Source organism: Budorcas taxicolor, chromosome 2 (assembly GCF_023091745.1).
Source record: "Budorcas taxicolor isolate Tak-1 chromosome 2, Takin1.1, whole genome shotgun sequence".
NCBI classification, from domain to species: domain Eukaryota; kingdom Metazoa; phylum Chordata; class Mammalia; order Artiodactyla; family Bovidae; genus Budorcas; species Budorcas taxicolor.
In genome coordinates, this window is record NC_068911.1 from 162,493,004 (window position 1) to 162,517,957 (window position 24,954).

Sequence of the window (24,954 nt, forward strand, 5' to 3'; positions counted from 1 at the left end):
TTGGAACAGACAAAACACTGTTCAATTTAGAGGGAAAAAATCATCAGTGCACATTACATTGAAACTGCAATTAAAAAAAAATAAGGTACTTTCACTTATCAATTCAGCTCAGCCACTCAGTCAAGTCTGACTCTCTACAAGCCCATGGACTGTAGCACGCCAGGCTTCCCTGTCCTTCACCAACTCCCAGAGCTTACTCAAACACATGTCCATTGAGTCAGTGATGCCATCCAACCATCTCATCCTCTATCATCCCCTTCTGCCTTCAATCTTTCCCAACATCAGGGTCTTTTCCAATGAGTCAATTCTTTGCATTAGGTGACCAAAGTATTGGAGCTTCAGCATCAATCTTTCCAATGAGTAATATTTAGGACTGATTTCCTTTAGGATTAACTGGCTTAATCTCCCTGCTGTCCAAGGGACTCGCAAGAGTCTTCTCCAACACCACAGTTCAAAAGCATCAATTGTTTGGCACTCAGCTTCCTTATAGTCCAATTCTCACTCATATTCATAACATTACTACTGGAAAAACTATAGCTATGACTAAATGGACCTTTGTAGGCAAAGTAACGCCTTGGCTTTTGAATATGCTGTCTGGGTTTGTCATAGCTTTTTTGCCAAGGAGCAAGCATCTTTTAATTTCATGGCTGCAGTCATAATCTGCAGTGATTTTGGAGCCAAGAAAATAAAGTCTGTCACTGTTTCCATTGTTTCCCCATCTATGTGCCATTTTCCACTTTTTGCCACTTTCACTTATAAAGCATTTTAAAAACCTGTAAATTATTGTCACTGCAGATGGTGATTACAGCCATGAAATTAAAAGATGCTTACTCCTTGGAAGGAAAGTTATGACCAACCTAGACAGCGTATTAAAAAGCAGAGACATTACTTTGCCAACAAAGGTCCGTCTAGTCAAGGCTATGGTTTTCCCACTAGTCATGCATGGATGTGAGAGTTGGACTATAAAGAAAGCTGAGCACCGAAGAATTGATGCTTTTGAACTGTGGGGTATTGGAGAAGACTCTTAAAAGTCCCTTGGACTGCAAGGAGATCCAACCAGGCCATCCTAAAGGAGATCAGTCCTGGGTGTTCACTGGAAGGACTGATGTTGAAGCTGAAACTCCAATACTTTGGCCACCTCATGAGAAGAGCTGACTCATTTGAAAAGACTCTGATGCTGGGAAAGATTGAGGGCAGGAGGAGAAGGGGATGAGAGAGGATGAGATGGTTGGATGGCATCACCGATTCAATGGACATGGGTCTGGGTGGACTCTGGGAGTTGGTGATGGACAGGGAGGCCTGGTGTGCTGCGGTTCATGGGGTCGCAAAGAGTCGGACACGACTGAGCCACTGAACTGAACTGAAAATGACTCAATTCATATAATACCTAAGTGTCTTTATATATACTATGATATACAGTAACGGACACTAGCACAAATTTTCACAACTATTCTGTGACATTCAATATTTAACAACATTATGGCCTCCTGCTTTACTACTAATTTATGGTGATAGCATACTTTTGGACACTTTCACTACTCATGCCCTATTTTAGACTTCTGTGTTTAAACTCTCTTTTAAACTTCATTCAAAGGTAATTTCCATATGATAAAATGTACTCATTTTAAATGCGGTTCGATGAGTTTGACGAATATATTCACTGGTGTAACCAACACCGCAATTGAGATATCAAACGTTTCTATCACTTTAAAAAGTTCCCTTATGATCCCTGCAATACATTCCCCATCCCCTCGCCCCCGCCCCCACACACCTCAGATCTCTGGCAATCACTGGTCTTCTTTTCTGTTGCTATTGCCTGCTTTGGAGTTTCTCACAAATGGAATCATATGCTTTGGATGACCTCATGCTGTTGCGCATATTGGTCCATCCTTTTTACAGCTAACTGGTATTCCTTTTCTATGGCCGTGTCACAATGTCTATCCATTCTTGCTGTTAAACTTTAAAAGAACTGTACTAAGTTACACAGAAGTAGGGCAAAGAAAAGTCAAAACAAGAGTGAACAGAAAAATACTTATCTGATGTCATAATATCATAATGTAAAACGACTCTCAGGCTAATTGACATGACTTCATCCAGCCTGATAAACTGAGAGAGAGAACCTCAAATATTCTTCTCTCTAAACTTTGTTACAGAACTATATAAATTCCTCCAAAAGTCTAAAATGTGTTTAGAACATAGAAAGGTCATAAATTCTGGAGAAAAAGAAGCTGAAACTTCAGGTACAGCTTAACTTCTTTTGGCCATTCAGCAAACTGACAATGTTAAGCTATGGAGATTTGCAAAAGCACTTTCAGATACAAAGTTATTATAATAATTGTTTTTCATACACAAAAATATTAACTGACTTGCTTAAAAGTGCATAATTCAACACCATCCTAAGCTTATTTTTGAAGCAGAACTGAGTACTACATCTTCAGTATACTTGTGACAAGATGTTAAAATTTTGCTTTACTGGTTCACTTATAAAACTCAAAAACTCTTGGTATAAAAAGAGTATGTTTGTAGAAAACAAGGTGAAAAGACAACCCTCAGAATGGGAGAAAATAATAGCAAAGGTAACAACTGATAAAGAATTAATTTCCAAAATACACAAGAATCTTATACAACTCAATACCAGAAAAGCAAACAACCCAATCAAAAAGTGGGAAAGGGACTGGAAGCGACATTTCTCCAAAGATGACGTACAGATGGCTAACAAGCACATGAAAAGATGCTCAACATCATTCATCATGAGAGAAAGGCAAATCAAAACTACAGTGAGGTATCACCTCATACCAGTCAGAATGGCCATCATCATAAAGTCTACAAGCAGTAAGTGCTGGACAGGGTGTGGAGAAAAGGGAACAGACTTGCACTGCTGGTGGGAATGTAAACTGATACAGCCACTATGGAAGACGGTATGGATGCTCGCTAAAAAGCTAGGAATAAAACCAACATATAACCCAGAAATCCCACTCCTAGACATATACCCTGAGGAAATCCAAAGTGAAAAAGACACATGTACCCCAATGTTCAAGTAGCCTAGATGTCCATCAACAGATGAATGGATAAAGCAGCTGTGGCACACACATACAATGGAATACTACTCAGCCATAAAAAGGAACACATTTGAATCTGTTCTAATGAGGTGGACGAAAACTAGAACCCATTATACAGAGTCGATTAAGTCAGAAAAAGAAATATAAACATTGTATTCTGACACATATTTATGGAATCTGAAGAGATGGCACTGATGAATTTATTTTCAGGGAAGCAATGGAGAAACAGTTACAGAGACATACCTATGGACATGGTGGGAGGAGGAGGGAGAAGGGGAGATATATGGAGAGAGTACAAAGAAATTTACAATACCATGTGTAAAACAGACAGCCAATGGGAATTTGCTGTATGACTCGGGAATTCAAACAGGGGCTCTGCAACAGGCTGAAGGGTGGGGAGGGAGGCCCAGGAGGGAGGGGACATGGGTGTACCTATGGCTGATTCTTGATGAATGACAGAAAACCACAAAATTCTGTAAAGCAATTATCCTTCAATTAAAAAAGAAGAGTATGTTTGTAGAACGAAAGTGTTTCCGATCATTCTACTGGTCAAATATGGAGGATTTTCATAAAGGAGGAAACATGGAAAGGTGTGAGCCAACAACCTACTGTTGTTGTGTGTACAACACATACAACATACACCTCTCTGTCCCAGGCTCTGTAATGCAGCAAAACTGCACCTTATCTTTATTTTTACAATGCCACTTTAAGCAGCAACCAGAATTATTATGGGTCAGGTTAATATATTCTTATCCACAAAGTCTTTGTATAATAAAGTCAGGTATAAATCTTGTATCAAAGCTCTTGACCTTTGAACAATTCATGGTCCACTTATACTCGGATACTGTTCAATAAATTTTAAATAACTATAGGACAAAACAGTTTGCAGTTATTTGAATCCAAGGAATGTGGAGGAACTGTGGATAAGAACAGCAACTATGAGTTACATGCAGACTAACCTCCTTATTGTTCAAGGATCATCTACATATTGGTATAAGGAACCCTGCCTGCACTTGTTCCTACAATATATTCCTATCATCTTTATTCCTCTGGATAATGGTGAAGCTAGCAGTATTTTTTTAATAATTGATTTGTTTTCTAAAAGATAGACGTCTTACTCTTTTTTTTTCCTTTTTCAAAGAAGTATTCCTAACCAAAACTGACTTATACAAAGTCCAAAATAGTCTTTTTTTCTGAAGTATGACATTTTGAAAGTGTGACATTCGATGGTTTTTCCAGTAGTCATGTATGGATTTGAGAGTTGGACTATAAGGAAAGCTGAGTGCCAAAAAATTGATGCTTTTGAACTGTAGCGTTGGAGAAGACTCTCAAGAGTCCCTTGGACTGCAAGGAGATCCAACCAGTCCACTCTGAAGGAGATCTGAATATTCACTGGAGTCCTGAATATTCACTGGAAGGACTAAGACTGAAGCTGAAACTCCAGTACTTTGGCCCCCTGATGCGAAGAACTGACTCACTGGAAAAGACTCTGATGCTGGGAAAGATTGAAGGTGGGAGGAGAAGGGGACGACAGAGGATGAGATGGCTGGATGGCATCACTGACGCAACGGACATGAGTTTAATTGACTCCAGGGGTTGTGATGGACAGGGAAGCCTGGCATGCTGCAGTCCATGGGGTCGCAAAGAGTTGGACATGACTGAGTGACTGAACTGAACTGATGTTCAAGTACATACATTGCTATCAGTGGCTACTTTTCTAAAAGAAATTCATAAAAATTGACCACATAATAAGGGATCATAGATGGTTATTTAAAAATCACTCAGAAACAATAAAAGATAAGTTGTGCAGATGAATGACAGTGAGCTAAAATCCAAGTGGAATTTTCTAAGCCAAATTTTTATTTCCTAGTCAATGCATAGCAATTGCAGGCATTGATTTGACACCATGAATTAAAACTTAGAAATGTGCAAGGATACTCGTCTAACCACTGTAATAAATAGAAACTGGAAAAGCACTAAATGTTAAATAGGAAACGGTTAAATAAACATCAGTATAGTAAAAAGTGCAGCAACACAATGTTAGCTAATGAGGATGTGAACAAATTGGCATTTTTTCACTGCCAGTGAGAATATAGGGATTCCCTGGTAGCTTAGACGGTAAAGAATCTGTCTGCAATGTGGGAGACCTGGGTTCATTCCTTGGGTTGGGAAGATCCTCTGAAGGAGGGCATGGCAACCAACTCCAGTATTCTTGCCTGGAGAATCCCCACGGACAGAAGAGCCTGGCGGGCTATAGTCCATTGGGTTGCAAAGAGTCGGACATGACTGAGCGATTAAGCACAGCACACAGTGAGAATATAAACTCATATTTCTGGGAGGAGTTCAAAGTATATATTAATATTAATATTTAAATGAAAAATAACCAGTGACCTAACAAGAAAATAATGCATTACTGAGCTACAATCAATTTTTAAGTTTACAACAACAATGTAAATGGGCTAAGAGGTACATCCATATGCTATTAAAATGATGTAACTTATAACTTATTTTTTAAAAGGAAAAATGTCAGTTAAAATCAGTTAGGCAGATAAAGCACTCTGGTTTCTTCATTCCTAAACATGGATAACTACGACACTGTGTCATCATGATAATGAAATTTAATGTAAGTCAACTGTCTAGTATGAAGCCAGTTTGTAACAGGCACTCAAAAAGCAACACCCACTGTCATGTGGAGTGAGCTTCTACTCTTGATAAAAATATATGCATATACATAGAAAAATGTCTGCCTTCTAGGTAAAGACAAAGACTTGACCACACATGCATTTGCTTCTGTCCTCTAGTGAAACTCTACTAAAATAGCTTTAAAAGGATCTAAGGCATAAATTCACAAGGGTGGGAAGAATGGCAGAGACAACTATCACAACACAAGACAATTTCAGAAGATGAAAAAGCAGTAATTTCAGTGCTAAATACACGGGAAAGACAAGAAGACTAAAGGTAGAAAACAGAGATCAACTACCAATTAGACTGACACTCAGAATCCCACAAAGGTCCAGGAGTTGATGGTACCAAATACCTCTGGGACAACTGCAGAGTTTAAACTGAGGACTGGTTCACAGGCTGTTTATGAGCAGTCAGAGTCTAGATCCCCTCCCCGACTGGTACAGCTGTGTAAATGTCACTCTCCTGAGGCAGGTATGCCTAAGACCTTTATTCTTCAGAAAGTGCAAAATACAGAAATTCTAGGTTAAAGTACACAGCTGTGAACAGGTGCACCAAATCAAAAATGAGAAAGGGGAGGTGATCAAGAATATATAGACCAACTGGATGACATATAGCCTCTTTCCTAGGCATCTTCTCTCACTAAGCCCCAGAATTCTGGCAGTTAGGTTTTCACTTCCAAGCAGGAGTCTGAAAGAATCTTCCCTGTGGAATTTTACCAAAGAAAAAAGATCTGAAAATGATGATCACCCAATTAGTTCATTAGATAGTGAATCTCAGTCAAATCTTATCTATGTGCTCAGAGCTTACAGGTTACATACTTGGTTTCCCTACTCTTGTTAATGAGGAGACAGCCAGCAATTACCAGAATTTTAATAAAGTTTCTAGTATGAAGTCAAAAGCAAAGTAAACCTACCTCACAAAAAAGTACATAAGAGGTTTCTGCAAGAAAAGAAAACTTATTCTGAATGGGAGACAGAGACATAGACAGAAAGCCATGTATCTATTAAAAGAAAAAAAAGACAATACTCAGAGCAGGACTGTTTTCAACAGCCAAGACACAGAAGCAACTGAAATGCCTGTCAATAAATGATAAGAGTAGGGAAATGTGATGCGTACACACACACACACACACACACACACACACACACATACTGTTACTCAGCCATAAAAAAGAATGAACTAATGTCATCTGAAGGTATATAGATGAACCCAGAGAATATGATGCTTAGTGACATAAGTCAGACAGAAAAGGACAAATATAATATGCTATCACATATACGCAGGATGTAAAAAAATAACAAAAATGAATGTATATACAAAAAAGAAACAGACTCACAGAAACAGAAAACAAAGTTGTGGTTACCAAAAGTGCCTGTGTGCTCACTCAGTTGTGTCTGACTCTTTGCGACCCACAGCCTGCCAGGCTCCTCTGTCCATGGCATTTTCCAGACAAGAATACTGGAGTGGGTTGCCATTTCCTTCTCCAGGGCATCTTCCCAAACCAGGGATTGAACCCACATCTCCTGCACTGGCAGCTGGATTCTTTACCACTGCACCACCTGGGAAGCCTAAAGGGAGGACAGGGTGTGTGGGGGCGGCAAATTACAGACTAGCGGTATGGAACTAGCAGCTATAAACTACTAAATATAAAACAGATAAGCAACAAAGATTTACTATATAGTGTGGGAAATAATATCCAATATCTTATAATAACCAATAATGCAATAAAATAAGAAGGGCAGCCATCCAGAGGTCTCATTACTTCAGGAAAATGAAACAAAATCATGTAGACAGCTTGAGAACAGATGTAGACAATCAGTAATCAGTCTGGAGTTGACTGATGGGGTCAAGAAAGGGTAAAGAACAAAATAATTATTAAATTCAGTAAAAACAAACCTGACTAAGAAAGAAAAGTTCCTACAGACTCAAGAGTTAGCTGAGCAACGATCGTGAGTGGGGAAATGGACAGCATGTACCGCATGCGTTTGGTGAGTGAAGTGGCAGGGTAAATTTCCCATAAAAGGCACACACTAGTGCTCAAACTGAAAAAAATTCCAACAGATAAAGACCAGTGAGCACGTAATTAATACATACACAAGTAAACACAAAATGATCAGCTGCATGGGAGGGCAATGTGACAGAAAGACTACTACTTTTAATAATAAATTTTATATAGCTTGACTTTAAACTGAAAATAAGTACTGATTAATATGAAGGAAAAAAATGTTAGCAAGATACACACAGTAAGAGAGAGTCCCTAGGGATGGGATTAAGTGATTTTTTTTTTCTTCTTTGTTATGTTTTGGTATTTTTCTGGATTTTTCATTTTTAGTAACAAACATTTTACAATCGTAAGTATCAAAGTATTACAGAATACAGAGGCATGAATACGAAAGAGCATTTTTCATTTGATTTATATGTAAGTTTAGTAAAGAGCAATTTGGCTGATTAATCCTCATTCTGACTTGGTACATAAAAATACATACCAGGGTTGTTTAAAATTCAGAGTATAAAAGAATGCAAGCCTGAAAGAGGCCAATAATGTTTGCTTCCACTTAAAAGTCCTTTTTTTACTATCTGGCAACTATTTTTTTTAATTTATTTTTTAAAGCCTCAAAAATGTTAAGAAAACACTGTTGGTAATATGTGGTTACATTTTAGAACTATGACAACTACTAAATTACTTCAACACTTGCCTTATAATATATAAAACTCTTAATACTCAATTCTTTTTCCTTTAAGCTTCTCACCCATTACCTCACCAGGCTAAAAGATAATTCATTTTTCTTCAAACTCAGCAGGTATGGCCCTATAAGACCCAACGAGATAAAACCAAGAGTTTATTTTTATCAATAAGTTCTTCTGTCCTGCTCAACTCATTCTTCTTTCTTCTCTCCATGCTAGAGACCCAAAGTACCCTGTTTCAGACTGATGGAAAGAGTCCTAATCTTAGCACAATTACCTTCCCAGAATTTGACATCTGCCTGGTTCTTGTCTAGTTCTAATAATGGCTACAGGCTGCATGCAAGTCACAGAAGAGTATGAAATTCAAGATGAAAATAAGCTAGTAACTATGGCTATGTTACTAATAATGTGCACATGATGGCCACTTTAAGTAATGAAGAGGAAACTAGAGCTACAAACAGATATTGCACTCAAAATATAACTTTAAATTTTTCTATAAATACATTCCATAATTAATCCCAGATTTGATCACAAACTGTTCCTTATAGGAAAGTCTATGCTATCCATCACCTTCTACTATTAAGACAGTATATACTTTGAACTAGTCAAATTACTGAAAAATTAGCCTAAAGAAAAGGTAGGCAGATTAAGCAGCATATTATAAGAATATCTTTACAAAGTATTTGTATCATTACACTGCCCCACTGGTTTTACATTTATGCTACAAAATGCGTAAGACTGCTAAGGTTAAACAAGTCACAGCAAGAAAAGTTTCCTCATGCAGATTAAAAACTGTCATACAACACCATCCCTCCTTGGGGTATTCTCAAGACTTCTATCAGTTAACACAAGGTGACCTCTGTTCCAGGGCCATTCTGATCAGCTGTAGCTGACAAGCCACAGGCTTCCAGAAGCCCATCACAAAGTGGCTGCTTCTCTAGTTTTCCTGCCTGCCCTAGTTCCTCCCCCAAAATTTGTTCAACAGTTGCCGAAGCAGCATAGCAGAAAAGCTCTTCCTGCCTAAGTGATCTGACTAAACACATCATTTCCAAAGTGAGTTCCACGGCCCACTGTTGTCTTCCAAAGTAACAGGTGGTCAAACATTTATAAAATAATGGGTTAAGGAGACGTTACCTTAAGAATTCTTGCAGCTTTCAAGATGTGAAAGCATATCCTGAATCTCCCTGAGTAATATTTGGCCATGGCAAATGGTTTTACACAAAAGCATCAGGTAAGTACTGTTATTCCTACAATCTGGAAACAATCTGCTTTACCAGGAAGCTTTACTGAAGCCAACCAAATCTTAGAATAAGCCTATACCTGAGGAAACATATCACTTTCAAATTAACAGGTTCACTGATTCTTAAAAGTTGAAGAAAATCAATAATGTACCAAATCTGGAATGCCTTCTAACTCACAAAATATCCACTCCATTTTTTTAGTTAACTTACAGAAATTTTTCACCAGAGCTGCTCATCCACTGAATGACTGTAACCACTGGAGCTAATTCTGCCTCCAGATTAACATTAAATTAAAAAAAAAAATCAAATTCCCGATGCACACAAATGCCCTTCAAATCTATCACAACAATTCAAAATTCACCATTGCATATTTATATGGCACTTTAATTTCAAAGTTGTTTCTGCCTACATTCTTTCATTTATGGTTCATCAGAATGAATATTATCATTCTGAGAAGAGATTAGGTAGCTATCATAATCGCAGTTCAATGATTTGCCAATGCCACAAAACTATTTTTTGGTCTTCCAAATCTAAACATAGCCACACCTTCAATTAATCAATAGCCAGGATGTGTATCAATCCTACAATTCTCAGAACAATGTTCTTGAATGCTTTAAGTCACTCAGTTTCAGTTATACACCCTAAATTTAGTGGCGCATTCTTACGTACTATAAGCGCTGTGCTATGTCTCTTCACATATATATTCATTCATCAAATAACTATTGTGCCTATTTTATAATGAAAAGCTTACCAACTTTCTCAGACACCAGATGATAAAATGGCAGAACTAGGATTCAAATCTAGGATTTTTAGCTCCATATTAAGAGCTCTCTCTCCTCAAAATACCATTACTTGAAATCCAGGGATTCCTCTAAGATACCTCATCTTGCCTCTATATTCTTAAATAAAATTATCAAGTACTGCCAATTCTCTTGCAGTACTCTCTTGAAGCGACCCATTTAATCATGTTAAAACTCCCCCTGCCCCGATGACTGCAGGAAGCCTGTCTATATTGAGCTCATCCAATCTATCAGTTCTCTGCACCCTAATCTCACCCTAAACTACCTTGTGGAATCACATGACCTGGGTTTGACTCTTGGCTCTATCACTTGGTAGTTCTGTGACCCTGGACAGGTAACTTGATCGAACTGACCCTGAATCTCCTTGTCTGTAAGATGGGACTATTACTACATGTCACACCACACAGGTAAATGAGATGATCCATGTTGTTTACGTACTATACGCATAAACTGGTGTCTGAGAAAGTTGGTAACCTTTTCATTGTAAAACAGGCACAAGTTATTTGATGAATGAATATATATGTGAAGAGACATAGCACAGTGCTTGCAGTACGTAAGTACTATAAAGTTGTCAGGCCCTAGGAAGCACTTTAAATATTTGCTATTATTTCATCTTGAAATATTTTTCACTTAATACTTGTAAAGAAGTAAACACGCAGTTAATGCTATAATATGGATCTCTGGGTCAACCAGTATTATTCATCCCTAAAGATGAATCAATACTAGTAAAGACGGATCAAATAAAAGTTCACCTCCTCTGGGAGATCCTACTTGGATCATTACTCTTAATGATCCAAATAGGTTGCAAGAGCAAAACACAAAGAACAATGGGTGAAAAATAAGTGACACAGCAAACGAAATAAAGGTTTCATAGGCATACATACCCCTATCTTCAAATCCTAACTCTTGTCACTTAGGAGATATGTTACTCTGGCAAGTTATTTCACCTCCCTGGAATACATTTCCTTAGTAACTATTAACAAGCACCGATTTTTCTGAAAATTAAATGAGATTGCATTTGTAAAATACTAGGCACTTTTAAATGTGAAACAAATGCTGGTTCCCGTCTCTTGTTTCAACAGCTTAGGCTATAATTAGAGCTTAGAAGCAGGATAGTGGCAATTAAAATGGGAAAGTGATATCAGTGACCACAAAACACACATAGATTTTGTGAATATAAGAAAAAAAATTACGAAGTGAGTTTTAAACACTACTCCGTCAGATGTGATCATGTGCAGTGAGTACAGCAGCATATCTGGGCTTGGTTTCATTATGGCACAGTGGCAGCATCAACACCTTGGGGCTTTCTGTTTGAGAGCAACCGCACAACCAAGGGAATCTGGCTGGTTAGTCACTGACAGAAGGGACTTCCTTTGTGGTCCAGTGACTGAGAATCTGCCTGCCAATGCAGAAGACATGGGCTGGATCCTTGGTCCAAGAGGATCCCACATGCCTCCGAGAGCAACTAAGCCCCTGCACCAAACTACTGCGCCCACATGCCCTAGAGCCTGTGCCCTGCAACAAAAGAAGCCACTGCAGTGACAAGACCACACACCGCAACTGAAGAGTAGCCCCCCAACCTGCTGCAACTAGAGTCAACCCGTGCACAGCAATGAGGATCCACTGCAGATAAAAATAAGTAAAAAATAATAATAAAAAAAAGCAGACACAAGAAGAGGTATAAAGGTGGAGATAACGTCAATTCTCAAGAAAGCCTTGTCAGGACCAGTGGACAAACTGCTGTCCCTTTTTATTGAACCTTTTATTTCCTTCTGACTTTAAGATATAGATTCTAATCTTCACCCAATATTTAAATTCAAATTCAAATAGTTCAGTGGTAAAGAATATGCCTGCAAACGCAGGAAACAAGGGTTCAATCCCTACTGCAGGAAGACTCCCTGGAGGAGGAAACCCAGTGCAGTATTCTCGGCTGGAGAATCCCGAAGATAGAGGAGCCTGGCTGGTTACTGTCCATGGGGTTGCAGAGTGGGACACAATTTGAGCAACTAAGCATGCACGCACACAATGCGTATTTAAAATACCAAATAGAACAGTTTCTATGACCTAAGAGTCAAAGAGGTTACCTTCAAATAACCCTATGAGACAGATTAAACATAAAATTTTATAATAGTCTACTAATATTCTGGCCAAAGTTTCACTAATAATGAATCAACTGGATTAATAGTTTATTGACTGCAGGATTCAACTATACAGAGCTAACAGCGTGGATTCAACACTAGGTTAGGCTGATTCCATATGACTGATACTTTGACCACAACAGAAGTAGACACAGTATAAAATCTTCTAATAGCCAAAAAATGGTCTACACATATGAAAACATGGATCTGAAATTTTCCAAGAGGGCTCAAAAGGAAAAAAGATGGTCAAAAACAAGCTTCCAGGTTCAATATTACAAAAATGAAATGCTTTAAAAATCACAGATAAGTGCTGTATTATTCTCTGTATTTGTGCCTTTTAGATTTCTCAAAATAGAAAAAAAAAAAAAAAGGCACTTCAGCATTATAGTAATCGTAATTGAAGAGGGTCCCCATCATTTCTAATCAGTTTTAATAAAATGAACATCTGGCTTCCTGAAGTTGATCTTTTCTTTTTTTAAAAAAAAAAAAGAGAGAGGAAGAAAAGTGCCTCAAGATACCTTTCTCTTATCTAGTTTCTTTGCTTGGATGTATTATTGTCAAACATTATTAGTTTTTTCTACTCTACTATACTGTTCAAGAAGGCAAAATTCTTCCCCATTTACCTAGGAGCCGTAGCCCAGTGCCTTGTAACACTGAGGTATTCATTTTTAAACTAAACTCCTTTAAGGCCATAAAATATTACCTATGAATGAGGTTTAAAACTAAGGTACATTTATATTCTAATAATGTAGCTCAGAGCTTCCACACATCAACAATGTACAATACCAAAAAGGAATGTTTGATCTCCAACTGTGGTCCTAACCACCTCATAACAAGGAGTTATGTTTCTGGTTAAAGGAGAAAAACTAACTTGCTGCCCTACTCTGACATCAGAAAATAAGCAGCAAACACTGCAAAGATAAAGATACAGACACTAAAACATGACAGTTTACTAATAAGGCAGTAGCATTCCCTATCCATCTCCATAAAACCAAATGGGGTAAATCAATTATTAGACACTGTTATGTACAGATACAGGTACAGTAATAAATCTAAAACTGCCTTGGATGCGCCCAACTTGAAAACCTGACAAACCAAAGGAAATTTTCTTTAATTAAAAAACCTTTCCAGTAAACTTACTTGCTAATTTGGCCTGTAATCCGGAAGGTCCAGGTTTGGATGCCTCTGACTTAGAAGACCCTGGAAGAGACAGTTTTGTTTTAGGAAGGCTAACTTTAGGGCTGAAGCGAGCAGCCCAATCGAATTTTGAAGAGCCACCAGTTTTACTCTGTTCCTTTTCCCTGCTGCTTCTTCTGGGGCTGGGACTGGATGCTGAGCGGGAACGCCTGGCCTTGTTCTGGTCTTTTCCTTGTTTCACCCTGGCACCTGGTGGAACAGCAGAAGAGGCCGAGGCAACGGCAGAGGACGAGGAGGAGGTCGAGGCAGCGGACGACGAGTCGGTGATGGTGCTACACCCAGCTTTGGCTGAGGCGGCCGATTTTGAAGCCAGCTTGGTAGGTTTTGCAGATCTCTCTTCGGCACCAGTGGCTTCAGACACAGAAGCACTCTTTATACAAGAACTCTCTGTCCTCTTTCTTTTCTGACTCCGTGAACCAGCAGCGGCCCCACTCTTTCTGGTATGAGCCTTGCTCGTGGATGGAGATGGTGCAGATTTCAGTTGTGGCTCCTGGTCTAAGTGTCTCTTCTTTGACTTACTATGTGGCTTACTCGTTTCCGAGGGAGATTCAGTATGCTGAAGTGCTTTGGGTTTTTTGGCAGAGCTAGGAGAATTGGTCCTGTTGTAGTCTGGACTAGCACTGCGTTTCACTCCTCGAGAATTGTCTTTCTTAGGCACCTGCCCCGTTTTCTGCTTTTCTGAAGTATTGGCTCTGTCTGGATCCTCTGGTTGTGGGACTATGACAACAGATGACGAACTGCAGCTTCTAAGAGGTTAGATAAGAAAAGAGTTAGTATCAGCCCGTCATCATAAAACCTGTCCTAATACACTTACATTAATTTCTCAAGTCCATGGAAATAAGATTTTTTTAAGTGCTAACGTATTCCTGGTAAGTCTAGTAACTAAACAAACACAGGCTTGCAAATGGTTCAACACTGCAAAAAAATAAAGGGGAGGAGCGGACAGGGAGATACTTTAGAGGGTAAAATATTAAAAGGTCAGGTTCATTCTTTAGCTCAAAGATGACTGACACCAATACTCCTAATCACAACACAAAAATTAGGATTACCAAAAAAAAAGGATGCTTTTTTGGTAGTTCAGAACCAGTTTAAACTATAATCTTGATACTGTTTACAAGCGCAACTTGTTATAGCTTAAAGTAAATAAGCATTAACATACACATTTATAAAATGAAGGTTAAAAAGTTTTTTACTGTGGTATCAAATATTTACAGTTATATTCTTTTCTAAAGACTCCTATCAGTTAGATCTTAAATCACTGACAATTAAAAAAAAAAAAAACAAGAAAAATGGATTTTAAAATGGCACTGCAGATGCCTGTAATGGTTTGTCAAGCAAAAGGAGAAACTCAGGCAAAGGGAGAAACCTGCAGGTCTCTGATCAAGGAGAATAAAAGCACTGCCTAGGCGATGTTGCATTGACATCACTGCAGAGGTGATACACCGTTCCTCCTAAAAGTTACATCCACAGAATGACGAAAACACATATCACAACATTTTGGCATAACCTGGTATGTTTTAATATTAGGCAATGATTCAAATGCAAATAACTCTGCCTTGAAAAATGGATAAGCAATGTGAAGTTTTACCTTTTAGAAAGGTGTCCCCTTGACAGTTCAGAAGTAGTATTAGACTGCACTTTGGGTGCCTTAGAATTAGATTTTCTACTCTCAGGAGGGCTATATCCCTTATGTTTTGCCTGCCCTAAATGTGACCTGTCAGCGGAAAACCAAAACAGAAATCTATCAGGAAAAGGAGATGCAAATACAACACTGAAAGTGAAATATTTCTTCATCCAAAAAAAAAAAGCCTCCCAATTCATTATTGATCCTATCCTTTTCCCAAATATTTCTATAATTAATTATTCTATCAAATAATCTGGCCAAAGATATTACCTTTTAGAACCAATCCCCTCAATACCCAAGAGTTAATGTTTTTTTATAACCAGTTGCTTAATATCGTATAGCAATATTACAGTTGCTTAAGCAATAATGCATTTTCAGCAATTAAGATACTCAAATATGTCCAATTTTTGCAAAACACAAATCTAGGCTTTAGATCTAAACACTCCTTTAACAGACAATGTAACTATAATAGCTTAAAGGGTTTACAGTAAATGCAATTTGTGATCCCTACAATGATACTCATCACAGATTTGTGCATTGTAATTCAGGTTCGCACAATAAATGCAGAAGCGGATAGAGTCAATTCTCAAACTGATTTTACACAGAAAATCATTAAAAGCACTAAAAACAGTTAACAAGCTTACATGAAATCAATGGTGATATTTACTATGAATTTAAAGCACTAACTAGTAGAAAGTACACCAAAACCAAGTCCTAGATAAAGAGATAAAGAATTTGCCACAAAATATTCCAAACACATTCATAACAATTGTACCATTGATACATGGTTGGATTATATTTATAGTAATTCAAATCCTGATGCTGCACTGTTTTAAGAGCAAGTTTGAGGGATATGAAGAAACTTTTCAGTTGTTAAGATTTTTTAACCTCTGGCAAAGGTCACATGAGATTTACACAAGCAAAAGAAGCATGCATGAATATATACCCTTGAAAAGCTGGTGTTTCAGACGAGAAATATTAAGGTTAATAGATTCAACTTATGTAATTCATGGCCAACATCCACCCTTCATGTAAATAACATAAAAAAGCATATTCTAATGAGAGCAACAAAGTTTCATTAATACTAAAGCTGTTTATTTTGTTTAAAATTTTTTTTCAAGTCTTTCATTTTGAACATGATCTCAAAGGAATTAGAAATAAGTCACCGAACACCTCATATGACAACTCCATCTAAATGTACCAGGATGCCATACAGTTCTCAATGTATCATATATGTTCCATCACCTCTTCAAAAAGTTAATCTAAGGTTTCTAGTCTCAATGTCTTTCTTTCATTTTTGAAGAAGAACTCAATACTGGATTCTTGAAAGAAGATATGACATTAGCTTCTCAGTGAATATTTCTCAGGTTCATACTATTATTTTCTTTTTTAAGGTTCTAATCCATAACACAATAGTATTCTCTAAACATTTAACTGGATCAACTACTAAAAAACTACAGTAACCTATAGGCTTTCATGTATCTTAGTCTTTGATGATTTTTCCTTCCAGGGTATATGTTATATTTTCTGAGTGTATCCAAGCTGAACCTTGTAGAATTTTATATATTATAATTTAGTCTTTATTTTTCCTATATATTCTTACACTGGCAGACTGATAATTTTGCTTTCTCCCATGAGTTTCTTATCAGGAGATTTAGTTTCCAAAAGCTGCTTTTGTTTTTGTTTCATTTCTAGTTTCAGATATGAGAGTTCTGATAGTTTAGCCACCTGATGTGAAGAATCAACTCACTGGAAAAGACCCTGAGGCTGGCAAAGACTGAGGGGAGGAGGAGGATGAGATGATTGGATGGCATCACCAACTCAATGGATACCAGTTTGAGCAAACTCCAGGAAATAGTGAAAGACAGGGAAGCCTGGCTTGCTCAGTTTATGGGGTCCCAAACAAACAGTCACGACTTAGCAACTGAACAACAACTCTTTTTTAAAGGAGTAAGATTGAGCAAATTCTCAAATCACTTCATAGTTACTTTTTAGAAAGGAAAGTAAAATATTGTTTTCAGGTATACAATTTACTATCCATGGAATACAATTTACTATCCTTGGAATAATATTTATAAATTATGTCATTCCGGTTCTCTACGTTCTTATTTTTTTTAAAGTTTGCTGTAATCTTTTAAATGAATCACAATTTCTAATTCATTTCATAGTAAAATTTAAATAGTCCTTGAAAATTTTTAAATCATGTTAAAAGAAAATCTTATCAGTTCAAAGCTAGACAACTTTGTGATAATGTTCAAGTAGTTAAGTATTTAAATGCCAATCCCAGAAAAAAAAAAAAAAAGACATAATATATTTCTAAGTATCAGTAAGTCTCACACAGTAGAGGTAGCAGTCTTCCTTTCCTCCACCCAAATAAATCATTCTCTGGTTTTAAAACATATTGAAACTTATAGCCACCCAAACCCACTCCTGCAGTTTTCATGCCCTTATTCATCACCTTCAAGGAACTAAAGAACATAGCAGGTAGTCTCAATGTGTATCAAAGAGGAGGGGGAGAGAAGGGAGGGGAGGAGAAAAAGAAAGAAAATGATGTCCAATCATTCAAGAAAGTGAGGCTCACAAAACTGGCTTCAATCCCATACTGATCTGATTGGATTAATAACTTTCCTGAAATTATTTTAGGTGTGATATTCTCACTGAGGCCTGGTGAAACAAATATTTTCAAATATTACAAAATAATGATCTTTATGTCCTTCTGACCATTCTTTGGTGGTGGTGGTTCAGCTGCTCGATTTTGTCCCGATTCTTGCGACCACGTGAATTGCAGCCTGCCAGACTCCTCTGTCCATGAGCTTTCCCAGGCAAGAATACTGGAGTGGGCTGCCATTTCCTATCATCCAGACTCAGAGATCAAACCCTCATCTCCTGCACTGCAGGCATATTCTTTACTGCTGAGCCACTAGGGAAGACCCTCTGACTATTGTTCAGCACGGTCTAATATATTTTCTGTAAAAGGTAGTAAATACTTCCAGTTTTGTGGTGGTACTACGTGTCACAGAAGCAGGTATAAATAACACATAAACAAATGGGCACAGCTATGTTCTAACCAAATTTTTATTTACAAAAGCAGGCAGTAGGCTGGATCTGGCCAGTGGCTTACCACAAGAGGAGTAGGCAACCAGATGGTTACTGTAAGTAACATTGTGTGCCCTCCCAAAGTGGGACTCTATTTTATTATGCCCATTTATAAATTGTTAATGCTCAGACACTGTAAAGAAATCTCCACAAAATTATAATGCCCAATTAGAACAGCCAATGAGAATATAACAGCATTCAGTGCTAAAGGAGTCTTCATGCCTGTTAGCTCATTTACCAACTCCCTCATTTATCAAACTTTATGTTTAATATTAATTTTTATTGAAAAGCATGATCTCTTTAAGATCTGTAAAATTTATACCTACTATAAATCAAATTCGCAAGATAGTAAAATTCAGGACAAACTGTTAAGTAGCACTAGAATGAGTCCATTTAGTGAATTAGAATCCAAGATAGTTGGGTGGATTGGTGTGGGGACTGAAGCTTCTCAACCTATGGATGTTACTGGGGAAAAAAACCCCTCATACTCTGCAATATCACCCACTAAAACTAACTAATAGTGAAAATATGATTAGAAACACAGCATTCAAATCTATGTTATTATTTTGCAGTTACAGTCCTAACAAAAATATCATCAATTTAAAGATTAAACCTCCACTAACATTTGCACCAATAATCACAGATGGTCCACTCATTAGAGTCTTATTTTTGTACTTTCTCTTTTAAGGTATTTTCTTTTAGGACCAGCTTTGACAAAATTAAAAATATAATTCTGGGGAAGACTTCCTTTTTCTCATTTTCCTTCTTTATAAATATAGGAGAGTAAATAAATGGTTTTGAGCTTCCTGAGAGTGTTAAACAGTGCAAAGTGTGGTGGTTCTGGAAACCACTGAACTAGCTATTTCTTGCACTAAATGATTTCTTTAACTCATTTCTGCACCATTTCCATGTATTTTATAAAAGGGACATATAATTCCAAATCTTACTCTTTTAATTGAAATGTCTGTCCCAACTGCAGTGCATATATTAACACTACAGAAAAAACTGCCTCTGAACCAACACGATTTCCACAGGATATTGACATCATTTCCAAGTGGATGTGGGCCAATTCAGGTTAAAGAAATCTGTGCTGCAAAAGAGCATGCTATTATCAGCTCTTGGTTGTGTGCTTTCAAGATTAACTTGAAACCAAGTTTCAAATGCCTCGTGGTGACTTTCAGGACAAACTCTAGTGATTGTCTCTTCTAGAAACTTTACTTTTACTATGCTTTAGTAAGATCTTTGGTATCCTGAAAGATTAGAAACCAACTCTGGTTCAGAAGACATCTAAAAGAGGCCAAAACCTGGTAGCAAAGAGCACATTCCTAATCTAATCGGAGGAAAAATGAGGAAAGCGGCTCATTACAAGCAGCTAGTTAATTCCCTGTATTACAGGTCTCAGATTCTGTTTGAAATTAGTATCTGTGCCAGCATGATGTGTTATCAAACAGAAATGATTTGGTATATAATTACACCTCCAAATGTATGTATGTCCATACAGATACACAGACATTTTTATGCCTTTACGTTTTACATGCACACTTATAACATTTAGTTTTATTTTCTATAAATTAAATGCATGCTTATAATGCTATAAAATGCATGTTATAAATAAGCCTCTGATTTTCAATAATCAATATGGAAAGTTCATTCAAAACACTTAAACTCAACTAATGTCTCCTATAAAATATACTAGTTTCTATTTCAGTCACATAACAGAAATTAAGTAGTCTGACCAATGTTCCTATGTTGAGTTACGGCAAAATGCTGGCTCCAAAAATTCTCTAATATAGAACTCCTTATTTATCTTACAAAACAGTGTCTTTAAAAAAGAAAAGGAAAAAAAAATAGTGGTTCCTCCTCTAGGGAGTATTTTCAAACCATTTTGGGGAACAGTGGTGCTATTGGCATTTTTAGCAGTTAAGCACCAGAGGTAGAAGATATCATGACCTAAGGGAAAAATGGGCTTATAATTAATTTCTCAGCTTAGATTTGTTTTGCATGGTCCTCCACATACTTAGGAATTCCCTGATGGCTTAGACGGTAAAGCGTCTGCCTACAATGCAGGAGACCCGGGTTCAATCCCTGGGTTGGGAAGATCCCCTAGAGAAGGAAATGGCAACCCACTCCAGTATTCTTGCCTGGAAAATCCCATGGATGGAGAAGCCTGGTAGGCTACAGTCCATGGGATCGTAAAGAGTCTGACACGACTGAGCAACTTTACTTACTACATACTTAAAGCTTTCCAAGAATGAATGGGAATCAACAAGATTGTATGTTCTTTTTTTGCAGCTTTATCAAAAGCCATGCATCAGTTTGGAAAAGTTTATAATAAAAATGCTGCTTACAGTGCTTAAGTCTGTTGTTGCAGTTGTCACATTCAACAAATAAAAATACAGATGCAAGCATATGAATATAGTGTCATCTTGCATCAAGTACCCAAGCATTTACTTACTGAGATAATACTTTGTTATCAACTGTTTTCCTTCTACTTGTTTATTGTTACCTTTGTAAAATGCTCATACATTATATCAATGTTTCTAAACTGTGCAGGCAAGCATTTTATATACTTCCTAATTCAAGATACTAGAGGGGCATCAAAGTAAAGATACTTACATTATACTATACACACTATACAGTGGGATTGACTGCTTTGATCTCCTTGCAGTCCAAGGGACTCTCAAGAGCTTCTCCAACACAACCAAACCAGTCAATCCTAAAGGAAATCAACCCTGATATTCACTGGAAGGGCTGATGCTGATGCTCCAGTACTTTGGCCACCTTATGTGAAGAGCCAACTCATTAGAAAATACCCTGACGTTGGGACAGATTGCAGGAGGAGAAGGGGACAACAGAGGATGAGATGGTTGGATGGCATCACCGACTCAATGGACATGAATTAGGTAAACTCCAGGAGTTGGTGATGGGCAGGGACGCCTGGCATGTTGCAGTTCATGGGGTTGCAAAGTGTCGGACACAACTGCATGTGCTAAGTTGCTTCAGTCATGTCTGACTCTTTGCGACCCCATGGACTGCAGTCTGCCGGGCTCCTCTGTCCCTGGGATTTTCCAGGTGAGAATACTGCAGAGGGTTTGCCACGCCTTGCTCTAGTCTTTCACATATGACGTTATAACTTGCTGTTCAATTACTGAAGAAACATTTGTATATATTTTTTTAGTCGCACTGATAACTCTTCTAGGAAAAGCGTTCTTCTCTTCTAGGAAAGCATTCTGAGACTGAGAAAGCATTTGCCAAAAGTGGTGAGGGACATCAGATTCCTTGAATACTGAGGGACAGGAGAATCAAGAGTAAACCATCAGTGAAGATATGAAATAATCCACGGCAGCTGATGGCTTATAGGCTTCCAGTATGCTTAACAAGTGATAGCTGGGAAAAATTTCGCACCTGATGGTTAAAGGCAAATAATCTATAATGCAAGGAAAATTGCACAGTATATAAAATATTTCTTTACTGGTCCAAGAAATAACAGGATACTATTAAGAATCCAATGTGCATAACCTCTACCTAGAAAAAAGTAGCCTCTGTTCCTCTTGAGGCCATGACAACCACGCTGAACGCAACACTGTCAGTCTTGCCTCCCAGCCCAAGGCCTGAGGGGATACACCACCCTTCTCAGCATTACCAAAGCAGCCCAAGACATGGGAGAGTGTGTGCGCATGCGCTTCTGCTGGTGAAACTCAAAGTGAATAATTACGCTGTAGATTCACCCTCACTGAGAGGAGTACGTGACAAGTTACCTGGCCAACTCTAGTATAAACTGTCTGAAGTGTTTTCAATTTAATCATAAGAAACAATAAAGTCGTTTTCACATCACACCATGTCTCCCTTCTCCCAAAGATGAAGAAGCTTCCATCTGACTGAGCAAAGGTCAGGACCAAAAAAGATGGAAGGAACATCAAAAAACGAATATTTAAAAAGGCATCCATACTGGTTAATCAGGTAGAAGAAATGAAGAGAACACCCAACTACATGGGCATGCTGCACTGAGGAGAACTGAGGGAAATAAATGGTCTGGTGTAGATGTTTAACAGCTCTGATAGCTACCAGGTGCTGTTTACAAATATTCCACTTTCTTTCCAGGCAGACGGTAGGATAATACCTGCCAAACCACCTGGAAGTTACATGCTGCCATGTAACTTGCTCTGGTCAAGGGAACATGAGTGGAAACGGATCACTTGAGGGAAGCCTTGGCCAGCCAGAAAGCAATTCAGCACTTTCTCCTGTCACCAGAGCAGTGATACTCAAATACCTGAAGTGCGGACATGGAGCAGGGCCTGCAGGCAACCCAGGAGGAACAAATCTAATGGCTAGATGATATGCTAATATTTAGGAGCTGTCTGTTACCTCAGCATAATCCCTGTAGCATACCAGTTTAAACTGGGCTCTATTTCAACTCTGCCGTCACTCCAATCACCTTTTCACGACCATGTCCATAAAAGAAGTGACACTTCTGCACCTACAAATGCCAAAGAAATAAATCCCCTCATCTCAGCACTAGTATTTGTTGAACACCTACTACTTGGGAACAAAGTAACAAGAGAAACAAAAAAGAACTAAAATCTACCCTGGAAGTAACTAATGACTCTACTTTTGAAGTAAAGACAAACATGGCTGAGGTGTACCCTATGTTTTACAAGTGCTTCTTCAGCCTTCAAAGCCCACATCCATGAGGCCATTATTAGAAATATCTCTCTGACTTCAATAACCACCTACATGCCAATTTCCCTTACTGAGCTGGAAACTGCTTGTGACAAAGGCTATTCTACTCTCATTTTTATAACTGCTATCTAGCATGTTGCATGATGTTCTACAAATGGATGAATACCATCTTACACTGTTTATACTGCCAAGAACACTAAGGCAGGACTTGTTAAAACTCTAAAGCCAAAAAAGAAAAAGAGGCTTTATTAAAATGAGGCATGCATATCTCCACAATCAAAAGAGTTAGAGAATCAAGCCTAGAGAAAAGATTCAGCACAGATCTGAAAAACTAAGGAATGGAAACTAGTCAGAACTTTAATCACACATACGCTAATACATTTGCTTTTCTCTGTCCATCTTCTTCCATAAATAAGGCAGGAGACATACAGCTGGCAACTTCAGATTCACACCTGCCCTTTGCAACCAGAAAGGCAAATACTTCCAATTTTTCCCAGCTTGGATCATGTGACCACCCTAGTACCATCCCTGAACTCAGAATAAATGACTGTAGATTCTCCAGCTTTGGCAAAAGGCAATGGGTAGATCCTTGGAAAGAAAGCTATGACAAACATAGACAGGGTATTAAAAAGCAGAGACATTACTTTGCCAACGTCTATATAGTCAAAGCTATGCTTTTTCCAGTAGTCATAGATGGATGTGAGAATTGGGCCATAAACAAGGCTGAGCAACAAAGAATTGATGCTTTTGAACTGTGGTGCTGGAGAAGACTCTTGAGAGTCCCTTGGACTGCAAGGAGATCAAACCAATCAATCCTAAATCAGTCCTGAATATTCATTGCAAGGACTGATGCTAAAGCTGAAGCTCCAATACTTTGGCCACCACCTGGTGTGAAGAACTCACTCATTTGAAAAGACCCTGATGCTGAGAAAGATTGAAAGTGGAAGGAGAAGGGGACGACAGAGAATGAGATGGTCAGAAAGCATTCCAACTCAATGGACATTAACCTGAGCAAACTCCAGGAGATAGTGCAGGACAGAGGAGTGGCATGCTGCAGTCTGAAGAGTTGAACACGACTGACTTAGTGACTGAAAAACAACAATGGGGGACCTGGGGCAGAGTAAAATCACTGTGGAAAAGATTAACTATCATGCAAAACACATGGGTGAAAAACTGAAGGCTATCATTACACAGGAGAAAGCGTTAAGTGACTCAACCATGTCCAATTCTTTGTGACCCTCATGGACTATATAGCCCGCCAGGCTCCTCTGTCCATGGAATTCTCCAGGCAAGAACACTGGAGTGGGGAGCCATTCCCTTCTCCAACGGATCTTCCTGACCTAGGGATGGAAACTGGGTGTCCCACAGAGCAGGCAGATTCTTTACCATCACAGCCACCAGGGAAGCCCTAATCTCAGATGAATAAATTAAAAGGTCAGTTCTCCTGTATAGCGGGGTTCAAAGGGACATAAACAAAATAGGAAAACTTATTAGTACATTTACATCAAGAAGTACTCTCACTCAGCTCTCACTCCTTAAATCTATTTTTCTAGGGTTTAACATCTCATTACTGTAGAAACACCAATAAAATGAAATTAATGCAATCTTTCCATATCAAATTAGCAGGAAAATGAAAATGGAAATAACACAAACGGAACAATGAGAAAATGCACTTTTTTTTTTCCTGATGGTGATAAGTAAATTGGAGGGCAAAAGATTTATGTGAAATAAGTTGACTATAAAAAATTC

General features: G+C 38.1%; 1 protein-coding gene across 13 annotated transcripts in view; it reads right to left on the reverse strand.

Moving 5' to 3' along the window:
- Positions 1-24,954, reverse strand: part of TRIP12 (thyroid hormone receptor interactor 12) — a 152,607-nt gene that overhangs the window by 74,748 nt on the left and 52,905 nt on the right. For 6 of the 13 annotated variants that reach the window (XM_052635901.1, XM_052635905.1, XM_052635903.1 and 3 more), the window contains exons 3-4: positions 15,394-15,519; positions 13,749-14,551 (exon numbers count right to left, since the gene is read on the reverse strand). In XM_052635901.1, the coding sequence (XP_052491861.1) occupies positions 13,749-14,551; positions 15,394-15,519 (929 nt within the window). The remainder of the gene's footprint in view (positions 1-13,748; positions 14,552-15,393; positions 15,520-24,954) is intronic. The other 7 variants (XM_052635911.1, XM_052635910.1, XM_052635908.1 and 4 more) reach the window with 3 other exon arrangements.